Source organism: Hyperoodon ampullatus (genome assembly GCF_949752795.1).
Source record: "Hyperoodon ampullatus genome assembly, chromosome: 19".
Taxonomy (NCBI): domain Eukaryota; kingdom Metazoa; phylum Chordata; class Mammalia; order Artiodactyla; family Ziphiidae; genus Hyperoodon; species Hyperoodon ampullatus.
The window spans coordinates 19281773-19303932 of NC_136932.1; the positions used below are offsets into that span (position 1 = coordinate 19281773).

A 22160-nucleotide genomic window follows, 5' to 3' on the forward strand; every position below is an offset into this window, starting at 1 on the left:
GGGCAAAGGATATGAATAGATATTTCTCCAAAGAAGATATGCAAATGGCCAACAAGCACATGACAAGATATTCAACCTCATTATTCATCGGGGAAATGCAAATCAAACCCACAATGAGGTACCGCTTCCCACCCACTGGGATGGCTTAACTTCTGGATGAATGATGTAGGAGATACCCCATCAGGTTGTGAGTCCATCTTAAACATAAGTCATTGTTGTGACTGTGGTTCATGTTCTTGCCAACAGTCGCTGTGCTGGGTTGCCTCTTATTGGGGGCATATTCAGCTTAGCCTGAGGTTCCCTGGATACAAACTTTGGGAGGAGGGGATTAAGGTTTATCCCATGGTCCCATAGGGACGGTCCCAGGCCTTGAGAGGTCCAGTGTGGGGGACAACAGGGATCATACTCCAGGGTCTGCACCATCTCGTCACCCCTTATCTCAGCCTGGCCCAGTACCGAGTGGCAGTAAGACAGGAGGGAAGGGGGCAGGGCACAACCATTAAAAGAATGACACAGCTGAGGATACCAAAAAACTAGTTAGAACCAACTAGGCCCAAGGACTTCTCGCAGACCTGGAGCCTTATTATACACTTACTGTAATACATTAGCAGGCTAAATGACACACATACCAGTACCATGACAGTTCCGAGGCTGACCATAAAAGGCCAAAAGTGGGCGGTGGCCCAATTCCTGGAAATCCCCACCCCCTCCCCAAAATAGCTGGAATAATCTTCCCACTTGTTAGCCCATGAAATTACCCAGCCCATAAAAACTAACAGCCCCATGCCCCAGGGCCTCTCTCACCTTCTGAGAGGGACTGCTTTCTGCCTAGGGAATGTGTGTTTTTCTAAATAAATTCGCTTCCACTTTACTATAGCTCACTCTTGAATTCTTTCCTGCATGAAGCCAAGGACCCTCCCTTGGCGGCCCGTCCCAGGAATTTGCCCGAGACCTGGGACTCAACTATTCTCTCGTGCCCCCTTCTCCTGCAACAGCAGTACCTGCCCCAGGTACTCAGAACAGGCTGGATGTAGCCCTCCACCCCATCCCTGGGTACTCTGGTGGGACCCAGGGACTTAATACCCAGGGACTTCCTGGAGGCTCTTACCCTCTCTGAAAAAATCAAACCAAGAGGTTTTCCAGGACTTCACTATTCCCTGGGGAGCCCCACCCTAATATTCAACCTCTACTCATCAAGATGAAATTGAGAGTTGTGGGGATACCCCCTCCACCACCCTGGACTCTGGGTACTTCTCCAGAATGAAGCTCCCACCAGGTTGGGGCATAGTCACTGTGGCTGCAGAGATCAGAGCCAGGGTCTGTGGTTCCCACAGGCAGTCCCCACAGCCTTCCCCAGCCTTCCTCTGTGACTCTGAACCCTAAGTGTTGGTCTGAGTGCACAGCCTGGTCACCAGGCCCAGTTTTGTTAGGGCCCATGACAGCTGTCAGTGAGGAGAGGGTGAAAAGGGACTCCGAGTTGGAAAGGTCCTCATCCACAGAGAAGCAAACTGAGGCATCTGCTCAAAGAGAGAGGGAGGCACCTACTCAAAGTCATAAATCTTTAAGAATCAATAGTAAGTAATTAGTAGTTAATAACACAATTGCCATACATCTCTAAGAATAACAACCACTACATTCATTGCTCATCTGCCAAACCCCCTGAGATCTTTACACCTGCATGGTTGTTCCCCTTCCCTGAAACACTCTGTCCTGATGATCCTTTTTTTTTTTTTTTTTTAACCTGGTTGGCCCTTGGTTGGCCTGCAAGTGTCAGCTTAGAATCTCCTTCCTCCAGGATGGTCTCCCAGACCTCCCATGTTGAGGCATTAATCCTGCTGAGTGCTGTGCATCTCCCCCACTAAGCTCCCTGAGGCTTAGGAGCTTTCTTGCCCAGTTGATCAACACTACCCAGCACTTAGCACAGTGTGTATAGCACAGGACAATAATAACTATAATAAGAAGGGTCGGGCTTCCCTGGTGGCGCAGTGGTTGAGAGTCCGCCTGCCGATGCCGGGGACGCAGGTTCATGCCCCGGTCCGGGAAGATCCCACGTGCCACGGAGCGGCTGTGCCCGTGAGCCATGGCCGCTGAGCCTGTGCGTCCAGAGCCTGTGCTCCGCAATGGGAGAGGCCACAACAGTGAGAGGCCCGCGGACCACAAAAAAAAAAAAAGAAGGGTCAACATGTATGGATGGAGGTTGTCAGTGCTGTCCAGATACTGCCTCATTGGCTGAATGAAGGAATGGAGTATTGCCCGTCCAAGTCACTCCCCCATTCTAGGATCTTATCACCCCAAGCCCAGGACCTGGCATCCTTTAAAAATATTTTAATTACTGGAAAGCGCCAGGATGTGATTCTGGCCCCTCTGCCCTTCTCTCCAGGTCTTGGCCTCTGGCAGTGACCCTGTGGAGTCCCTGACATGGACACAGTGCCGACTGCTGGGATCATGGGGACAGTCTGTGCAGGCTTTTCTGGATGCTGTTGGCTCTGGGCCCCTGGGTGCCTTCCTATTCGAGGGCCCATTTCCTTCTCCACCAGCTCTATCCTTTTTCTACCCTCTGCCTGTCACACCCTCTGCCTGTCACACCCCTCTGCCTGTTTGTCCTACTCTGCCAGGGCATGCGGCAGCTTGTCAGCTGGCCCCAGAGGCCTAGGCCATGCCACCCAGCTGGTTATTTCCCCAAAAGACCCCCTGAACTCAGATCTGAGGTGCACAGTCTCTCCCAGGGCTGGCCATGGCTGCGGGCCTAATGTTGGGGTACATCGTACCCCGGCCTCCTCCACTCCAGCCCCCACCTCCTGGGGGAGGAGAGATGCCCTGATGGCTCCCATCGAGGGGCAGCAGATCGCCCAATGCTGGGGCCAGCGTGGGGAGCAGGACAAGAGAAACCACAGGGTGACCTCCTGCCCCCTGATTTGGGATCATCCCTGTGCTGAGCCTTGCCCTGATTTCAGGTGTGTGGGAAGGGGCAGTGGTCATCAGGCAGGCAGGCACTGCTAGAACCATCACCTGGGCACAGCCCTTGCTCCGAGACCCCCGGTGCTTTGGGCCACCCCTCACTCTGAGTCCCCTCTTCCTTCTCCCTCTTTCTCCTTTTGCCTTTCTTACCCAGACTGTCTCCTCCGTGCCACCCTCCTCTCTGGAGCTCCAAGCCCTTCTCCTTGAGATTTTCTCACTGTCACCGGGCCTGAGCCTGTCCCCATACTGCTCACACCATCTTCCCCTTAGACCAGGCCCCTCCTCTGTTCTCTGACTCGATCCCATCCAGGGCCTCCCTCCCACCCCTTGGCCTTCATCTTCATATCCAGCTGATCGCAATTCTACAGACTCTTCCCTTTGAGATTTTGCTCAGCTGTCTTCTCTCTTCCTGATGCTGGGGCCACTTCAGGCCCACACTCAGCCTTGATAGATCTCTCTCCTCAGCCTCCCTGCCTGAAATACCAGATCCATCTTGCAAAAGCCCCCCGCCCACCACCACTTTTCAGGGCTGCATTGGAAGGCCTTCCGGCTCTGAGTTCACAGATCACTCTGCCAACACCCTGGCAGGCCTCCGCTCCGCACACTCGTTTCCCAATACTCCCAGCCCACGTGCCTGGCAGCTCACCCTTGGGGTTCGTCTCCTCACCCATCCCTTCCCTGTGTGAATTTCTGCTCTTACGCCATCCCCTCCCGAGTCCTCACTTCACCTCCAGCACACCTCCACTCACTCCCACTCAGCCTGGCCCTGGTGCCCAGGCCACACCTGGTTCTCCCCACCTGGGCTGCCCTGACACCCTCAAAACTGTCCATGTAAAAACAAACTGGGGGGGACTTCCCTGGTGGCACAGTGGTTAAGACTCCGTGCTCACAGTGCAGGGGGCCCGGGTTCGATCCCTGGTCGGGGAATTAGATCCCACATGCATGCCTCAACTAAGAGTTCACATGGCATTTAAACAAGCTCGAGTCTCTCCTAAAATGAAACAAGAACAAAAATCTACCCTCCCTCCCCTCATATCCCCCTTGGGTTCCCGCCCCCGCCCCTCCACCTGACTTGGTGGGAGCGGCATCTCCTCTCACTGGGTCCACACCTCCCCTCCCCCTCCGCCCTCTAAGGAAAACTTCTGCCCCTCTGGTCATTCCCATGTTACACATCCAATGAGCATGTTTAGTCTTGATCTGCCTGAAGCATCGGACCACAATGATCCCTCCCTCCTGGAAATTTGCTCTTTCCTTGGCTTGCAGAACATCATTCTCTCCTGGGTTTCCTCCCATGTTTCTGGCCACTCGTGCTGTTTGCTCTTGACCTTTATTTATTTATTTATTTATTTTTATTTTTTTTTTTTGCGGTACGTGGGCCTCTCACCGTTGTGGCCTCTCCCGTTGCGGAGCACAGGCTCCGGACGCGCAGGCTCAGCGGCCATGGCTCACAGGCCCAGCCGCTCCGCGGCACGTGGGATCCTCCCGGACCGGGGCACGAACCCGTGTCCCCTGCATCGGCAGGCGGACTCTCAACAACTGCGCCACCAGGGAAGCCCTGCTCTTGACCTTTAAATGGCTGAGTCCCACAGGCTCTGACCTTCACCCTCTCCTCTTCTCACTCCCCATCTGTAGCTCCAACCACCACCTTTATACTGATCACTCCACATGTTCTATGTCCAGCCCATATATCCAAGCTGGCACCTTCACGTGTGTGCCTCAACAACCCTAAAGCCCGACATCAGCCAGAACTTGCCATTGACGCTGGCCTCCGCTGCCCCTGGTGTGGCCACAGGGCCCTCAAAGCCTGGCCCTTGTCCACCCTTCCAGCCCCAAGTAGCTCTCCCTCACTTGATGTCCTCCAGCCACCTGAGCTTTCTCTGCTTGTCATGTTCCCCCAGCTGAGGGGTCTTTGCCTCTGCTGCTCCCCCCTGCTTGGAGCCCCATCCTGACCCTCTGTGCCTGGGTCCTCAGATAGAGGCTCAGATAGAAGCTCAAGCGTCACTTCCTTCGGGATGCCCTCCCTGGTTTCCCTGCTGGGGCTGGTGCTACTGGTTATTCCTTCCCCTCACAGGTCTACTGCTCCACTTGGCCCTGTCCACCACGGTGTGTTTATATTGATTTAAATCAGGAGTTACACACTTTTTCAAGGCCAAGAGGTAAATATTTTAGGCTTTGCAAGCCAGAGAGCCTCTGTCGAAACTACTCAACTTTGCCATCGTGGGCAGAAGCAGCCACAGACAATATGAAAACAAATGAGCATGGCTGTGTTCCAATAAAGCTTTATTTATGGACACTGAAATTTGAATGTCACCTATCTATCTATCTTTTTTTTTTCTTTTTCTTTTAATTTGGCCGTGCTGCCTGGCTTGCAGGATCTTAGTTCCCCAACCAGGGATCAAACCCGGGCCCCAGAAGTGAAAGCGCTGAGTCTTAACCACTGGACCGCCAGGGAGTTCCCTGAATGTAATTTAATTTTCAGGTGTCACCAAATCTAATTCTTCTTTTGATCTTTTCCCCATTAAAAAAATGTAACAACCTTTATTAGCTTACAAGCTGTACAGAAACAGGCGATGGGCCATAGTGTACCGACTCTGGATTTAAACAATTCTGTGATTAATCTCTCTCTTGCCAACACTAGATCATAGGATCCGTGAGGGCAGGGACTGAGTCTGTCTCAGCTCATCCCTTTTGTCCCCACTGTCTGACCTATGGGAAGAATATTCTTCCCTCTTTTTCTACCACCCCTCACCTCAGCTCATTGAATATCTGCTGAATGAGTAAAAATAGCCAGGTATGTAGATTGACTCGCTAAATCCTCTTTGAGGTGGGTACTATTGTTTTTTTTTTTTTCAAGTTGGGTGTTTATTATTTCACTCCATTGCTTATGTATATTGGACATCAATTATTCTGTACATATCAAATATTGCATCATTTTACAAAGTGAACTCAACATGCTGCCTGTAAACCTGCTGTCTCTGGGATTCCCCCGTCCTTGAGAACAGTGCTGCCTTCCACATAGAAGACTGGGGCCGCTGGGGGCCTTTCCCTCCCCTTGGTCCGCCCCCTCCAACCCCTCACCCCCCACCCCTGCCAACACACACACTTAATCAAATGCTGCCTCCTGGCCATTCATACCTGCAGCATCTCCGTCCACCCTGCCCAGCCCAGAGTGGGCTGTCTCTATCTCTCCCTGAGCGGCTGCATCAGCTTCCTGACCACTCTTCCTGCTCTAACTGATGCTCCCCTCCCTCCTCCAGGCCAGCGCTCTGTCCAGATCCGCTCAGCTATCTCCTGCTGAAACCCCGCAGTTTCTTCCCACTGATCCTGGATAAACCCTAAAGTCCAAAGAGGCTGTTTACAAGACCGTGCGCCATCTGGCTCCACCCACCTCCTCAGATTCATTTTCGGCCATTCTCAGCCTCTCTCCCTAAGCTCCTGTCATGCTGGGATTCTCTTTGCTTCCTAAAATACAGAGGTGGGTACTATTGTTATTTTGCTTTTTTTCAGATGATGGATCTAAGGCACAGGGAGGTTAAGTAACTTGTTCAGGGTCACACAGCTGTAAGTGGCAGAGCCAGGATTTGAACCCGGGACGTCTGGCTTTGGAGTCCAGATGCTTAACCAGCACATCATGTTTGCTGAGGACTGTCATGGTGCAAGCTCAGTAATGATGTGGCAATAAAACCGGTCTCCGCCCTCCACCAGCCACTACCCCCCTTCCACCTGGCACACCCCCCCCATCTCAGGTCAACTTCTTTTCTTTAGGGACACCTGGTGTGGGATGGCTCCTTGGTCATCTCTTCCCCTGAGGAGCCTTAATCTCAGTTTGTGGCTAGATACACTCACCACCATGACTGAACTTAGGGTCTGTCCCCTCTACCCCCCAAGCTGTGCCGGGGCAGAGACAGGGTCTATCTTGCTTCCCACCACCCCCTCCGTCCCTCTCCTCCCAGGAGCCCTGTGCCTAGCGCACAGGAGCCACACAAGACACATCTGTGGAGCACTGGAACAAACTGGGCAGAAACCTAACCATTGGTGTCACCTCCAATTGCATGTAAAACACAAAAGGCACCAAGGCTCATACTCTCCAGGCAGGAAGCATCTGTAGCTGTAAATGAAGAAGATTCAGCTTTCAGAAACACTTGGCAGGGAACCAAAACCCTTTTAATGGGTGCGCTTGGGCTTCTGACACTTCGATTGCGATATTGGCAAGGCTGAGCGGCTAAGCAAACATTATTTAACTTATCATTTGAAGCATCGGTGTACATACACATTACTAACAACGGGGCATAATAGGCGTTTGCCGCATGACTGTTCTGAGCTTGCAGGACAGTTGGCATCCCTGACACCTCGCCCTGGTCCAGCTATGAAATTCCAGACATGTGTCACCCTGTCTGGGGTGAGATGAGTGAAGCACCTGCCTGGAGCTCAAAATTTACTGGGACACCAGCAAAACTCAGTAATCAAGATAAATGATAACCTAATAATAATGTAAAGGTAACATTTTTAGAAAATCAGACCAATAAAGTATGGCCAATGGAGTGGTCACTTGGTTTCATGAGTAAAATTTTGTTGGAATCAGGGCTGGGATTAGTGCGAGGGGTACGGAACAGGTAGTACAAGCAATGGGTCAGGTCATAAAAGATGGGTCTTTTTTTTCTTCTTCTTTTTGGCCACACTGTGCGGCTTGTGGGATCTTAGTGCCCTGACCAGGGACTGAACCACGCCCCTGGCGGTGGAAGAGCGGAGTCCTAACCACTAGACAACCAGGGAATTCCCAAAAGATGGGTCTTTATTTACAATTTTGATATTCTATCATGGATTTTTGCATTAATTTTGATTTTGTCATATATTGCCTTCAAATATCATTTACTTTGATTTCTGAGTTTTTTGGCACCTGCTCTTAAATGTTGTGCCCTTGGTGAGGGTCTCACTTGCTTCACCCTAGTCCTGGCTCTACCTGAAACGCCCCTGTTCCCTAACCACCTAGTTTGAGAAGCCCTGGGAACCGTATAATCTTCAGGAAATATGGGTGATATCTCGATCCATGCTTTTTAAAAAAATGTTATTTTATTTATTTATTTATTCATTCATTCATTCATTTGGCCTTACTGCACAGCATGTGGGATCTTAGTTCACTGACCAGGGATCAAACCTATGCCCCTTGCATCGGAAGCGCAGAGCCTTAACCACTGGACCACCAGGGAAGTCCCAATCCATTCCTTTCTATAGATCAGGACACAGAGGCTGGAGAGGTCTGTGTCTCTCCCCTCACACACCTGCTGGAGGGTCCTCAGCCTCAAAGAACCTTCAGGCAGGACTTCCCTGGTGGCGCAGTGGTTAAGAATCCACCTGCCAATGCACGGGACATGGGTTCAAGCCCTGGGCTGGGAAGATCCCACATGCCATGCCGCGCAGCAACTAAGCCCGTGAGCCACAACTACTGAGCCGGAGTGCCACAATTGCTGAAGCTTGCACAAGAGAAGCCACCACAACGAGAAGCCCACGCACCACAACAAAGAGTGGCCGCCGCTCACCGCAACTAGAGAAAGCCCGTGCGCAGCAATGCAGACCCAACGCAGCCAAAAATAAATAAATAAATAAATAAATATATATAAAGAAGAACCTTCAGGCTAGAGGGGAGATCGAGATGGAAACCTGGGAGGAATAGGCAGGTCCTCTGCATCTATCTGGATGCAGTGGGTGCGCGGAACTGGCTTCAGGAGGGAGCAAACGGATGGCAAAGGGAGAAGCAGGTGAGCAGCCATGCCTGGGCCACTTGCACCCAGCCTGGCCTGACCCAGTAGAGGATCTGAGTGGCCTCCGACACTCCAGGGGTTAAGCAATGGAGACAGAGATGAAATACCCGGCCTGGCGCTGGTCTGATGGAGAATTCCCACATGAAACAAGGTGGGTGCGAGGAGGGATGCATGCAGAAGGTGATGGCAGGAGAGGGGGAAGCCCACCTGGCTTAGGGAGAGGAGGGTTCAAGAGTGGCTTTCTGTGACGCAGCACGTCTTAGTTGAGACTTAAGGACTAAGGAGGAGAAAGTAATAAGTAATGAGGAGGAGTAAGGAAGGGGATGAGGGTGGAAGAGGGCTCCCAGCAGGGGCGATGGCAGGTGCAAAGGCCAGGAGGCAAGCGCTTTGGAGAGTAGAATGGAGTGGGGGCTGGTGATGAAGCCCATGAAAACTAGTGAAGACTGAAGTTTGGCAAGGAGCGGGGGTGGGGTGGGGTGGGCCTGGGCTAGCAGGGAAGGCTGGAGACGGTCCACCTCTCCTGAGCGGGTGGGACCTGGTCCAGGTTACCACCAGGTGCCTTCCTCGCGGGAAGAGGGAGGAGTTGAGCATAAGCCCTCTTGGGTGAGATGCTCCCGACAGCATCAGGTACCCACTGCATGCCAGGCAGGGCCTCTGCCAGAGGCTCCCACAAACATCCTCCCCCTTCCACCTCCAGCCTGAGCACACCCTCTCTTGGGGGAGGGAAGGGTTAAGGCTCCTTCCCAAGGCTCCTGCCATCTGATCCGGCTTCCCGCTCTGTCCTCACCTGTGGGATGGGATGGTGAGACGATGGAAACAATTGATGCTGCCAGCCTCCTTCAGCTCTGTACTTTAACCCTTCCCCTCCTGAGTCAAACTTGCGGTGACATCCAGGAAGCAACATCTGTGGCTTTGGCTGGGTTGCCACTTGCCACCCACCTCTAGAGGGAATCAGGGAAGGTGTTAAAGACAAAACAAAGATATAGGACAGATGTGTAGGATGTAATATTATGCAGCCAGTGAGTGAACAAGCCATGTTTGTATTTTGAAAGTAACTTTGGAAAATGCACGATACGAGTTGTAACTATCTTTTAGCTATCTACATCTTCAACATCTACATCTGTATGAGAAAAGAAGACTGCAAGGTGGAATTTCCTGGTGGTCCAGTGGTTAGGACTTGCACTGCTGGGTGCACAGGTTTGATCCCTGGTCTGGGAACTCAGATCCCACAAGCCGTGCAGCGTGGCCAAAAAAAAAAAAAAAAAAAAAAAGACTGCGAGGAGATTCTCCAGGAGCGGTTATCTCTGGGGGAAGGCAGTAGTGATCTCGGAGAGGCAGCAGTGAATGGTGGCATGAAGTGAGATCTTAATTCCCTGCCCAGGAATTGAACCTGGGTAGCCTGGATGAAAACCAGGAATCCCAGCCACCACACCTGCCCTGCCCTAGGACCCTCCCCAACATGCGTGCGCAACTCTTTTGCCAAGATGGATTACAGCCCAGGGGCCTATGGGACGGCCTTAGTATCACATATTATGGAGTGGTGCTCCCTCCTCTTTGACCCCCAAGGAGCCTTTCTGCACATGTGCAATGCTTCCCTTGCCCCAAAGATGGGAAATATATGACCTCGTGATCTTTTAACCGGGTTTAGCCCCTCTCTGTCCCTGCCATAAAATCGTCCAATGTCCAGTTATCTACCTTATACCTGCTGTTTCTTATATCGAAGTGCAGATCTTGAAATATAGACAGGAGTCTGGTAAATAAATATGTAGTCCTGGAGCCCGTATGTCTCTTGCCTCAGGAAATGTAAACAGGGGGATGGTAATGAATGTCTGGCCTGGAGCCAGACCTCAAGAAGTGTGAATAGGAGGCCAGTTATAAATGTCTAGCTTGGGGCCCACCTATCTCCTGCCTCAGTAGGATCATGATAGGAATATTTTATTTTCTTTTGTGTTTCTATATTGTGTACATTTTCTATAATGACTGTCATAGAAGAGGTGGTATAGCATAGTGATTGAAAAAGCAGACTGTCTGGGTTCAAATCCTGGCTCTCCAATTTAGGTACCTTCAAGACCTTGGACAAGCCACTTAGCCTCTCATCCTCAGTTTCCTCCTGCATACAGTGGGGAGAATTAATACCTATTTATAGGGTTGTTAGGATTAAATGAGTTCATATTTGCCATGAACATTTCATTTGCCATGAACAGGGCCTGGCACGTAGTAGGCACTATGTGTTTGTTAAATAAAAGCAAAGTTACTTTCAGAATTCCCTTGGTGGTCCAGTGGTTAAGAATCTGCCTTCTAATGCAGGGGACAGAGGTTCGATCCGTGGTTGGGGAACTAAGATCCCACATGCGGTGGGGCAACTAAGCTTGCATGCCACAACTAGAGAGAAGCAACGAAAGATTCTGCGGGCCACAACTAAGACCCGGCATGGCCAAATATAAATATTTTTTTAAAATACAGATTATTCTTTAAAAAAAAGCAAAATTACTTTTATAGAATATGCAAAAAGGTTAATTTAAAAATTATCCAAGTAATACAGGAACACAGTCTTCTTGTAAGGAATAACATGGGAATTTTTTAAGTGAAATAATCCTTGGGGAGAGATTAGTTTACAGCCTGTCTGGATTCACATTAAAAGAAAAAAATTTTTTTTGTGGGGGGGCTTCGTTGGGTCTTCATTGCTGCACGCGGGCTTTCTCTAGTTGCGGCGAGCGGGGCTACTCTTTGTTGCAGTGTGCGGGCTTCTCATTGCGGTGGCTTCTCTTTTTGCCGAGCTCGGGCTCAAGGCGCGTGGGCCTCAGTAGTTGCAGCACGCGGGCTTAGTAGTTGTGGCTCGCGGGCTCTAGAGCACAGGCTCAGTAGTTGTGGCGCACGGACTTAGTTGCTCCACGGCATGTGGGATCTTCCTGGACCAGGGCTCGAACCCGTGTCCCCTGCATTGGCAGGCGGGTTCTTAACCACTGCGCCACCAGGGAAGTCCCTAAAAAACATATTAGTTGAGTGCTAAGGCAGGAGCAGGAAGGCATGAGAAGTGTGTGGGTGGCATTCCAGGGACAATCCCCTCCCTGCTCTCTCCACAGTGGGGGAAAGGGCAAGGCCAGGATTCACCAGTGTGGATTATCAGCACTGGCTGATCCTGCATCCCAAAGCTCCCGCTTTGATATTTTCCCCCGGAGGCAAATGCTGAGCCAGGAACCCTGACATTCTGGTTTGCTGGCCAGCCTCACTGACATGCAAGCCTACTTGCCATTTGGCTTTTTGAAATATTGGCAAGTATCTGACGACCCCCAGAACTACCATTGTGGATCCCTAGGGGCCTAGGAACTTCAAATCAGGAACTGTTTAAGAAAGCAAATGACATGCTTCTGATATGGATTTCACACCAATGTGTGCCTGAGGGCATCACCGTTCCAGCATCATGCACCACGTGAAGTGTCCCTCAGAACCAGGAGGAACTGGCGAGGGTAGCCCCCCTCATCAGCTCCCTGATGGGGAAGGACTCAGATCCACGCAGCTACACAGTTACCTTCTTAGCATTTCCTTTTTTTTTTTTTTAATATTTATTTGGTTGCACCAGGTCTTAAGTTGTGGCAGGTGGGCTCCTTAGTTGCAGCTTGCCGGCTCCTTAGTTGTGGCATGTGAAATCTTAGTTGCAGCTTGCACATGGGATCTAGTTCCCTGACCACGGATCGAACCCAGGCCCCCTGCATGGGGAGGAAGGAGTCTTGTCCACTGTGCCACCAGGGAAGTCCCCTCAGCATTTCTTGACCTCAGCCCATAGATTAGGAAGAGCGTGCAGCCTCTTGCCCAGGAGGAATAAGTTTTGGGGGTGGGGAGGCAAGATTTGAGCATTTTGGCGTGCAAGCTTTCTGTTGAACGGGAAAAAGTTTAGATTTCATTCCTACACATACACACCAGTAGCAGCCTGTGAGGATGAAAGTGATTGGACTGGTGCTGAGCGGAGCCTCCAGGGAGGAAGGTCAACATGAGCCGCAGCCCAGGCTCAAGGCAGCCAAAGGGCACCCCACCCTGCGAGGCCGTCAGAGCGCACCCAACACCTGCTGCGCAGCCGCCCTGCCAGGCTCCACAATGACGGCACCCCCTCCAGTGAGAAACTAGGGTCACTAATTTCTCTGAGAACAGGCCAGGCGGGGATGGAATTCAGGCACATCCTGGTTCTGGATGACGTGGTCCCAGGGATTTTCTCCCCCGTGACTTGTATCATTTCCTCTTCAGAGCCAATCATTAACCTTACCGAGGCCCTCACATGAGAAGCCACAGGAACAAGTGACTGGTTGAGGCTGGAAATGCCCAGGCTACTTCCCCAGAGGGGCCGGGTCCCCAGTCACTCCTGCCAGGATCGCAGGGCAGGGGCCCAGCCCAGGCCCAGCCTCTCCTGCTGACTTCTACACACCCTGCTGGGCAGGTCAGATGTCAGAGGCCTGGATGTGGACGAAGCCCCTTTGCTTTCGGGCAGTGCTCCCCACGGCAGCTGAGTGCCCTCTGCTTAGGGATGGGGGCGGGGAAAAGAGCTTTCAGGAACACTGGGGAGGGTGCAGGGTGGTTAAGGTTTTCCCACCCGGACAGCCTCAGTTCCACATCCTCTCCATGCTGTAAAACACCTGCTGTGTGAGAAAGTCTGCTGGGCAGCAGGGTCAGGGGCCCCAGCTCCGCCTGGACCTAGTCCCTCAGCCTTTTTTTTCGGGGGTGGGGTGGGATGGGGTCTGGGATAGTCATGGATTCCTTGGCTTAACTTCCCAGCCTCCAATTAAGCCAGTAACACAGACAGAACACCTCTACCCTGGTGGGTCAGGTGCCAACTCTCAGTCTGGCCAGCTGCGGGGGAGGAGCCGGCGAGAAGCCACCTGGTCCGAGCCCCGCCCATTCTCAGGCAACAAGGCCCTGGTGCTGAGTAGCCAGGACCAACCTGGAGAACCTCTGATGGGGTTTGGGAACTCAAGGGCGGGGGAGACCGTGCATCCTGGCCAGGAAAACTCCCCGCCGCCCCGGAGGCCACAGGGCTGTCCCCAGTCCCGGGGGCTCTCCATTCTGGTTCAGAGCCCTTCTCCAGTGACGGTGAGGCCAGAGGGGTCGGCCTGTTTTCTGGGATTCCCAGGACCTTCCGGGACCACTGGGCAGGCGCCGCAGGTCAAGTCCAGGCAGCCGGTCGGGAGGCATGTTCCCCGCCCACCCCTCAACCACGGGCCAGGGGTCCCGCGGGCCGGCCACCCTCCCCGGCGCGCCCCTCCCAGCGGGCCAGCCAGCGCTCGAGTCCAGCTTTATTGGCCGCCGCCTACGCCTCCGGGCGCTGCTTGAGCGTGACCGAGGCGCCGCTGCTGACCGTGACCGCGGGGTAGAGCGGCTCCAGGAAGGAGGCCAGGAAGCGGTGGATGAGGCTCACGCCGCCCGCCACGCCGTAGAAGGAGAGGCAGCCGGCGCCGCAGTCGAGCGCCACGCCGAGCGTGCGGTGGTAGCCGCCGTGCAGCACCGTCTGCGTGCTGTTGTGATACACGGAGAACTTGAGCGAGTCCCACTCCAGGCACCACGAGTAGGGGTTGCGGCCCAGCAGGTAGATGATGTTGCGGCGCGGGCGGCCGCTGAGCAGGGGGATGCGGCGGTAGGTGACGCCCAGGCACACCCACGAGTTGGACACCTCGGCCTCCCAGTAGTGGCGGCCCTCTGCCAGGCCGCGCGAGCACAGCACCTGCGGCCACTGCTTGAAGCCGCCCGGGAAGAGGCCGCCCGCGGCGAAGGGCCCCAGTAGGATGCCCAAGTTTAGCACCGAGTGGGTCTCCCTTGAACAGGAGCAGCTCCTCACTGGCCGTGGCGGGGTCAAAGTTCAGGTTGCAATAACCTGGGGCAAGGGGGATGGGAAAGGAGGCCAGGGTCATTGGCCCCGGGCGCAGAGCGCTGGAGGCCCGGAGCGGGACGGGCCGAAGCCGCATGGCTTTTGCACAGAAGTCACCAAATGCTTCCGCCCCCAGCTCCCAGAAGTGGCCCCTCTAAACCCCCCTCTTTAAGTCTCCAACTGTGGCCCCCTGGGGGTGCGGACATAGTCGGGAGGAATGATGAGTTGGGTGCTGTCCAAAGGTCTGCCTTCCTAGAGAAGCTGAGAACCAAGAGTCCTCCTATCTGCCCGCCTCTGCCGAAACCCTAACATAATCTCCTTTTTTGTTTGTTCGGGACACAAGATTGAGTGGGACTGCGGGAGAGTCAAGAGCTCCTGAAGGAGGTTCATCGAAGGCAATGCAACCTTGACCCTGGAGATCTCAGAGAAATCACCGATGATTTCTTAGAGAATCACGTGGCCCCTAGCCCAGCCTGGGAGAGGGGCTGCAGGGACATTAAATGAAAAGGGAAATTGGCTGAGGAAGAAATGGGCTGGGTCATCCAAGCTGGCTTGGCTAAAGTCCAGGGGAGGTCGGCAGGCACCCAGCTGAGGGCAGAGGTTGTGCCATTATCAGGGCCACGGGGGTGGGGTGGGGTGGGGGGGTGCAGAGCTGGCCTCCGGGTAGTAGGTGAGGCCTTGCCCACCCATGGGGGTGGGACAGGACAGCCTTCTCCCCTTCCTATCAGGGTCTTGGAGTCACGGGCCGAGTCCTTCTGAGGTCTCCAGAGTGCGAGGTCAGGGCAGGAGAGAGCTGGCACCTCTCTGGAGCCCTGGCCTGAATGGAGGTGGGGCTCGGTAAGTCAAGGCACCCAAGGGCCCTGTTCCTTTCCTTCCCACCCCTGGGGCTGGACCCCAGTACTGAGGACTCACACTTGAGAAGTGTTTCCCTGTCCACAGCTGGGGGCAGCACCTCACAGGAGTTCATCTTGATGCCTGGGAAAGATTGAGGGGCTTTGCTGAGGACACGTTCACAGCCCAGCATCTTTCCAGAGAGAGGCATGGGCTTCTAGGAGGTTGAGTTACCTGGGGAAGGTGCACACAGACAGGCAGGGTTCTCTACAGGTGCCTGGAATCCCAACCGCTGCCCTGTAGGGCCGGCCCGCACCCAGAATGCAGGTGAGTCTCCAGGAGTCCCAGGCAACCAGGTACTAACTAACCCTCCAGGAAGAGTTGGTTGATGAAGCTGAGACCCACATTCACCAGCCGGGTCCGGAGCTCTGCCAAGGTCTCTGGCAGCTGGAGGAAGCTCTGCTTCTCCTCACACTTGGTGCCCATCAGGGGTTCCATGCAGGCCGGGAAGTGCTTCAGCCTGGGGAACTCCTGCATGCAGGGCAGGGCTGGCAATACCACTTGTTAGCCAGGCCCCAAGCAGATTCCAGGAACTCCTGCTTATGCCAGGGGCTTAGCAGTCCCCAGAACCATGGGGCAGGTGGAAAAGCTACCCATGTTCAAACCTGGACATCTTTCTCCCCTCCTCCTGGTTTTCTGGACATCTTAGGTTAGGGATGTCAAAGGCACGGCCACTGTGGCCTAGTGGAGGTTGTGATGGGCTTGGGGCAGAGGTGGGGGTAGGGTGGGGCCTTGCCTGCAGAAATTGCTGGTTGCTCTGGTTGGCGAGCAGGGTGTGAAGCCAGATGCTGTCCCCCTCCAGCTTCAGGAGGCGGTCGTGGCTCTGCTGGATGGAGCCGCCCAGCTTCCCCAGGGCGGCTGCCTCCTCTTTCTCCATGAAATCCAAGACCTTCATCTGCATCTGTTTGATCTCATGGATGATCTCCATAAAGCAGGTGTTCACCTCATCCCGAGCTGTCTGGATCAATTTCTGGGGGGGTGGAAGGGCGTATAGAGAGGCACCTCTGAGCCCCAAGCCGGTACCACCGTTGTCTTCTGCCCAGGCATCCCATCTCTGTCCTCCTGGCCTCACCCCATTCCCTCCAAGCCCTGAGAGGTCCCCTCAGTCTGGGCCAGGGCTGGGGGTGGACCAACCTTACCGAGAGAAAAGCCACCTGGCCCCGGTGCTGTTGGCTGTCAGAGGTGATGACCGGCATCTGGTTCTCCACGTTGGCCTGGACCTTCTGAACCTTGACCTTGGGTGAGAGGGTGGGGTGGAAGAGGAGAGAGCCACTGATTCAGAGAGGTGCCCCAGCAGAAGCCCTTCTGTAAGCAGTCCCACGTCAAGCCCAGAAGAGATGCACCTCTTACATTCTTTTTTTTTTTAAAGAATCAATTTTTAAAATTTATTTATTTTTGGCCGCGCTGGGTCTTCGTTGCTGCGCGCAGGCTTCTCTAGTTGCATCGAGCAGGAGCTGCTCTTCATGGCGGTGCATGGGCGTCTCATTGCGGTGGCTTCCCTTGTTGCGGAGCATGGGCTCTAGGCACGCAGGCTTCAGTAGTTGTGGCTCGAGGGCTTAGCTGCTCCGCGGCATGTGGGATCTTCCCAGACGAGGGATCGATCCCATGTCCCCTGCATTGGCAGGTGAATCCTTAACCACTGTGCCACCAGGGAAGTCCTCACCTCTTACATTCTTAAGAGGTTTGAATGAGAATGAGGATGGGCAGAGCTGAAGGGTAGATGGCCCAGGGCCACCCCCTTTTTTTTTTTTTTTTGGCCACGTGGCATGGCATGTGAAATCTTAGTTCCCCGACCAAGGATCGAACCCGTGCCCCCTGCAATGGAATTGTGGAGTCTTAACCACTGGACCACCAGGGAATTCCCTGAGGGCCACCCCTCTGCTCCTGTTCTCTCACTCCCTGAGAGACTCTCTCCTCGTTCTTAGGTATCAGGTTCTTTGTTCCTGACAGTGATGACCATTGGGTTTCAGATCACAAGAAGCTGCTGTGGAGGGTTCAGTGACTCGAGAAGCCTGAGAGGCAGTGGGGCGAGGAGGGGCCCATCAGATATGGAGCACTTGGCTCCCTGGGCAGCGCTGCCAGGCCCAAGCAGCATTATGTTTCCAAGTTCCACATAAGCCTTTAGTCTCACCTATTCCAGAGGCGGGCATTGTCATGTTTCACAATCTACTACAGGACAGTGCTATTCCAAGGGCCTGTCTATGAACTGTTGCTGACCTACAACAAAAGAAGAAGCTCCTGCCAGACTGTAAATCAACGCGCTGCTTCCTTTGTTGAGAAAGTCTTGCTATGAAAAAAGCATCAGCTGAAGAGTGTGATGAGTTGGCTTACATTCGGGCACAAGCTCCATTCTTGCCAGGGACCATCAACAGGTGGCTACGTTGGAATAGCACAGTTCTAGAATATACATGATAGAATGTCTAAAATATAAGTATTCCATTATAAAAGCAATACAAATACAGTAAACAAAATTTGAAAATAGAAAAAAGGGGGCTTCCCTGGTGGCAGAGTTGTTAAGAATCCACCTGCCAACGCAGGGGACATGGGTTCGAGCCCTGGTCTGGGAAGATTCCCACCTGCCGCGGAGCAGCTAAGCCCGTGCGCCACAACTACTGAGCCTACGCTCTAGAGCCCACGAGCCACAACTACTGAAGCCTGTGTGCCCTAGAGCCTGTGCTCTGCAACAAGAGAAGCCACCACAATGAGAAGCCCGTGCACCACTATGAAGAGTAGCTCCCGCTCGACACAACTAGAGAAAGCCCGTGCACAGCAACGAAGGTGCAGTGCAGCCCAAAAATCAATCAATCAATCAATCAATAAATAAGAAAAAAGGAAGGGATTCGCCCAACTGAACATGACATGTTTGTATTTTGATATGTTCTCTTTCAGCCTTTCCTTTTTCTGTGCAAAAAAATTTAAATAGGATTCATCACAAATAATTTTGGATCCTTATTCATTCAACTTGCCAGCACTTTTCATGTCCTGGCAGGACCCTTGTGACCATCTTTTTTTTTTTTTTTTTGGCCACGCAGCGCCGCATGTGGGAGCCTCGTTCGCAGACCAGGGGTGGAACCTGTGCCCCCTGCAGTGGAAGTGTGGAGTGTCAACCACTGGACCGCCGGGGAAGCCCCATCGTGACCATCGCTGTAATGGCTGCATAACTTTCCTCCAAGGAAAGGGGTGCCCAGAGCTTCTGAGAGACTTTCACTTTCCACGGAGGACTCCCGAGTGCCCTGGCTCCTCCCCTCCCCCTCCCCCCAGCCCCCCAGCTCCGGCCTCACCTCCTTGCTGGCACGCTCCTCCTCCAGGGGCATGGTGTCGTGGTTCTTGTGTTCCTTCAGCAGGCAGGCCCTGCACACGCAGCAGCTTTCCGTGCGGCAGTACAGCCTCTGTAGCTTGCGGTGCTTCCGGCACAGCTGGCTCTTGAGGTCCCACACGGGCTCCAGCAGCTGGTGGCCCTGGAACACCTGGTCCTCGAAGTGGCTGCGCAGGTGCTTCTCGCACAGGGAGGCCATGCACTGCAGGCACGACTTGACTGACTTGAGCTTCTCTGGGGCACAGAAGTCGCAGGGCATGTCTCTGGGCCTGGCCAGGTTCTGTGAGGACCCCAAGGCCTGGCCCTTGGCCTGGGTGAAACAGGTCTGGAGGGGAAGCTCTCTCGGCACTGGGGGCAATACAGCATCTCTCCCACAGCTGCCTGGTGGTCCCAGAAACCCTGGAGGCAGGTCCTGCAGAAGTTGTGCCCACAGGCAGCAGTGACCGGGTTGCAGAACGCCTCCAGGTAAATGGGGCAGAGAACTTGGTCCTCCAATGTGGGGAGATTGTTGTTGTCATTCATCAGGAACTGGCCTTGGGGACGTCTTGAGGGCTGGGCAGGGGGCTGCAGGGCTGGGACTTGGTCCTGGACTGGCCCTGGGAAGATAGAGCAAAGCTGTGTTGAAGCCAAGGCAGGAGTTGAGGGGCCCTTTGAGAGACACACCAGTTCTTCTCTCGGAAGCAGCTGTCTGCCCACGGGGTACAGGGACTGTGCCATCGGTCACCCCACATGGGGGCATAAATTGGGGCCTGTGTTCTCCTTGTCCCTGTTCTAATTCCTGGACAAGAAGGTGGATGGGAGGAAGAAGTCACATCGTGACAAGGGAAAGGAACCACTTCCTTGGCCCTTCAGAAGAAAGGTCAAAACACAAGTACTTATGTGAAACTCTCTGTATGTCAAGAAGAGCCAGAGGCTTGGCTGCCCTATGGAGGGAGAGAAAAGAACCCTTGGGCATTCAGGCGTAGGGGCCTTGCCCGCACTTCACCAGTGCGGGGAGGATCCCCACCAGTCCAGTGTGCCCTCACCCCAGCCCTTTACATCTCTTGAGGTTTGATGACCACCTTCTCACCTTTCCCTGTGGCTGCTGTTTTGCGGTCTCCCCATCAAGTTGGCCCCCCTCCTCGAGACTGCCTGCAATTTTGCTCCCTGCTCTCACAATTCAACCGTGACCAGCCCCAGCATTCTGCTTGTGATGTCTGCAGGGCAAAGGGTGTGCCACCAGATACTCCGCAATGCTGATGCGTTCTGCACCGCCCAAGAGATTCTTTGCTCCAGAGGCTTCATCCCAGGAGGCGGGGCCACTGCTGCACCTGGGGCCCCTTGCAGTGGACTTGGGGGACTCGCATTACCAACCAGAGAGGGAAGATGTCGACTAAGTGGCAGTGGGATCTCGGGCAACTGGTTTAATCTCTCAGGACCATGGTTCTCTTGTGAATCAACAGGGTTGTTGTAGAAGATACTTCAAGTCTCCTTGATCTGAAGTTGAGTGATCCAAACATTATCTGATTGGTCATCCTGAAGACTGTCGCTTCCCACTGTGGCTCTGATCCTCAGAAGGAAAAAAGGGATGAATGAAGCGGAAGACTTATCACTGTGATAGCTTCTCGTCAGTGTTTCTGTTTCCCAGTCCTTCCAGCCCAACAGGATACATGCCCTGAAAAGTTTACAATATATCACTCTTTTCCTCCAAAAAGTTAGCTTGATCCCACTTATTGGATAGGAATGGTAAACAGAAGGCATCCTTTTCTCATTTCCTTATTTCAGAGGAAACATTTTCAGCATTTTTCCATTAAGTATGATGTTTGCTGTTAAGTTTTTTGTAGATACCTGTATCAGATTCTGTAGACTCCCTTTCCTTCCTGGTTTGCTAAGAGATTTCATCTGGAATGGTTGTTGACTTTTATCTAATTCTTCTTCTGCATCATTTGAGATGATTATAAGCTTTGCCTCTTTTATTCTGCTGATGTGGTGAATTTATATTTATTGATTTTCAATTATTAAACGAACCTTGCATTCTGGAATGAACACTTCTTGGCCATAACATGCTGTGCTTTTTATATATGCTGGATTCAATTTGCTACTATTTTCTTAGGATTTTTGCAACTACGATCACCAATGAGATTGGCCTGTAATTTTCCTTTTATGTAATGTCCCTATCAAGTTTTGGTGTTAAGCTATGATAGCTTCATAAAATAAGTTGGGAAGTGTTCTTTATCACTTATGCGGAATAATAAGATTGATATTACTTCTAACTTAAATGTTTGGTAGAATTCACTGGTAAAACCACCTAGGACTAGAGACTTCCCTGGTGGTCCAGTGGTTAAGACTCCACGCTTCCACTGCAGGGGATGCGGGTTTGATCCCTGGCCAGGGAACTAAGATCCCACATGCCACTCAGACAAAAAAAAACAAAAACAAAAAACCCCACCTAGGCCCAGAAGATCTTTTGTGGAAAGGTTATTAATTACATATTTAATTTCTTTCAGAACTTATGTTGTCTATTTATTCTTGTGTCAATTTTGGTAAATGGTGTTTTCCTAGGAATTTGTCCATTTCTTCTAAATTTAAAATTTTGGGGGGTATAAAGTTGTTCATAATATCCACTTATTTTTATTTTATTTTATTTATTTATTTTTTGACCGCACTGTGCGACTTGTGGGATCCTAGTTGCAGACCAGGGATTGAACCCAGGCCCTCGGGAGTGAAGGTGCAGTCCTAACCACTGGACCACCAGGGAATTCCCTAAACATTTATAATTTTTAACATAACATGAAATTGCCATTTTAACCATTTGGGTGTACAGTTCAGTGGCATTGAGTACACTCACAGTGTTGTGCCACCATCACCACTATCTATACACAAGACTTTTTCATCATGTTTAACAGAAACTTTGTAACCACTAAGCAATCATTTCCCATCCCCCCTCCCTCCAGCTCCTGGTAACCTCTAATCTACTTTCTATCTCTATAATATCTCTATCTTTCTATCTCTATTCTAGATACGTTGTATGAGTGAAATCATACCATATTTGTCCTTTTGAGTCCGGCTCATTTTACTTAATGTTTTCAGGGGTTCATCTATGTTAGAGCATGTATCAGAACTTCATCCCTGTTGATGGCTGGATAACGTTCCTGCTGTCTCTATATAAACACATTTTGTTTATCCATTCTTCTGTTGATGGACATTTGGGTTGCTTCTACCTTTTAGCTCTTGTGAGTAATGCTGCTGTGAACATGGGTATACAAATATCTGTTTAAATCCCTGCTTTCAATTCCCTTGGCTATATCCCTAAGAGTGGCACTTATAATCCTTATAAAGACTGTAGGATTTGTAGTTGTGGCTCCCTTTCACATTCCAGATATCCTTTGTATTTTCTTTTTTCTTG

General features: G+C 52.3%; 1 protein-coding gene across 1 annotated transcript; it reads right to left on the reverse strand.

The window, feature by feature from the left end:
* Positions 1–14013: 14013 nt before the first annotated feature.
* LOC307067882 (tripartite motif-containing protein 16-like) lies at positions 14014–19492 on the reverse strand (the record flags this gene model as incomplete). The annotated part of the gene is given in 8 exon segments (XM_079725516.1): positions 14014–14514; positions 14516–14574; positions 15481–15543; positions 15768–15930; positions 16196–16429; positions 16599–16694; positions 18741–19099; positions 19102–19492. Coding segments are annotated over 8 exon segments (1866 nt in total).
* Positions 19493–22160: the final 2668 nt, after the last annotated feature.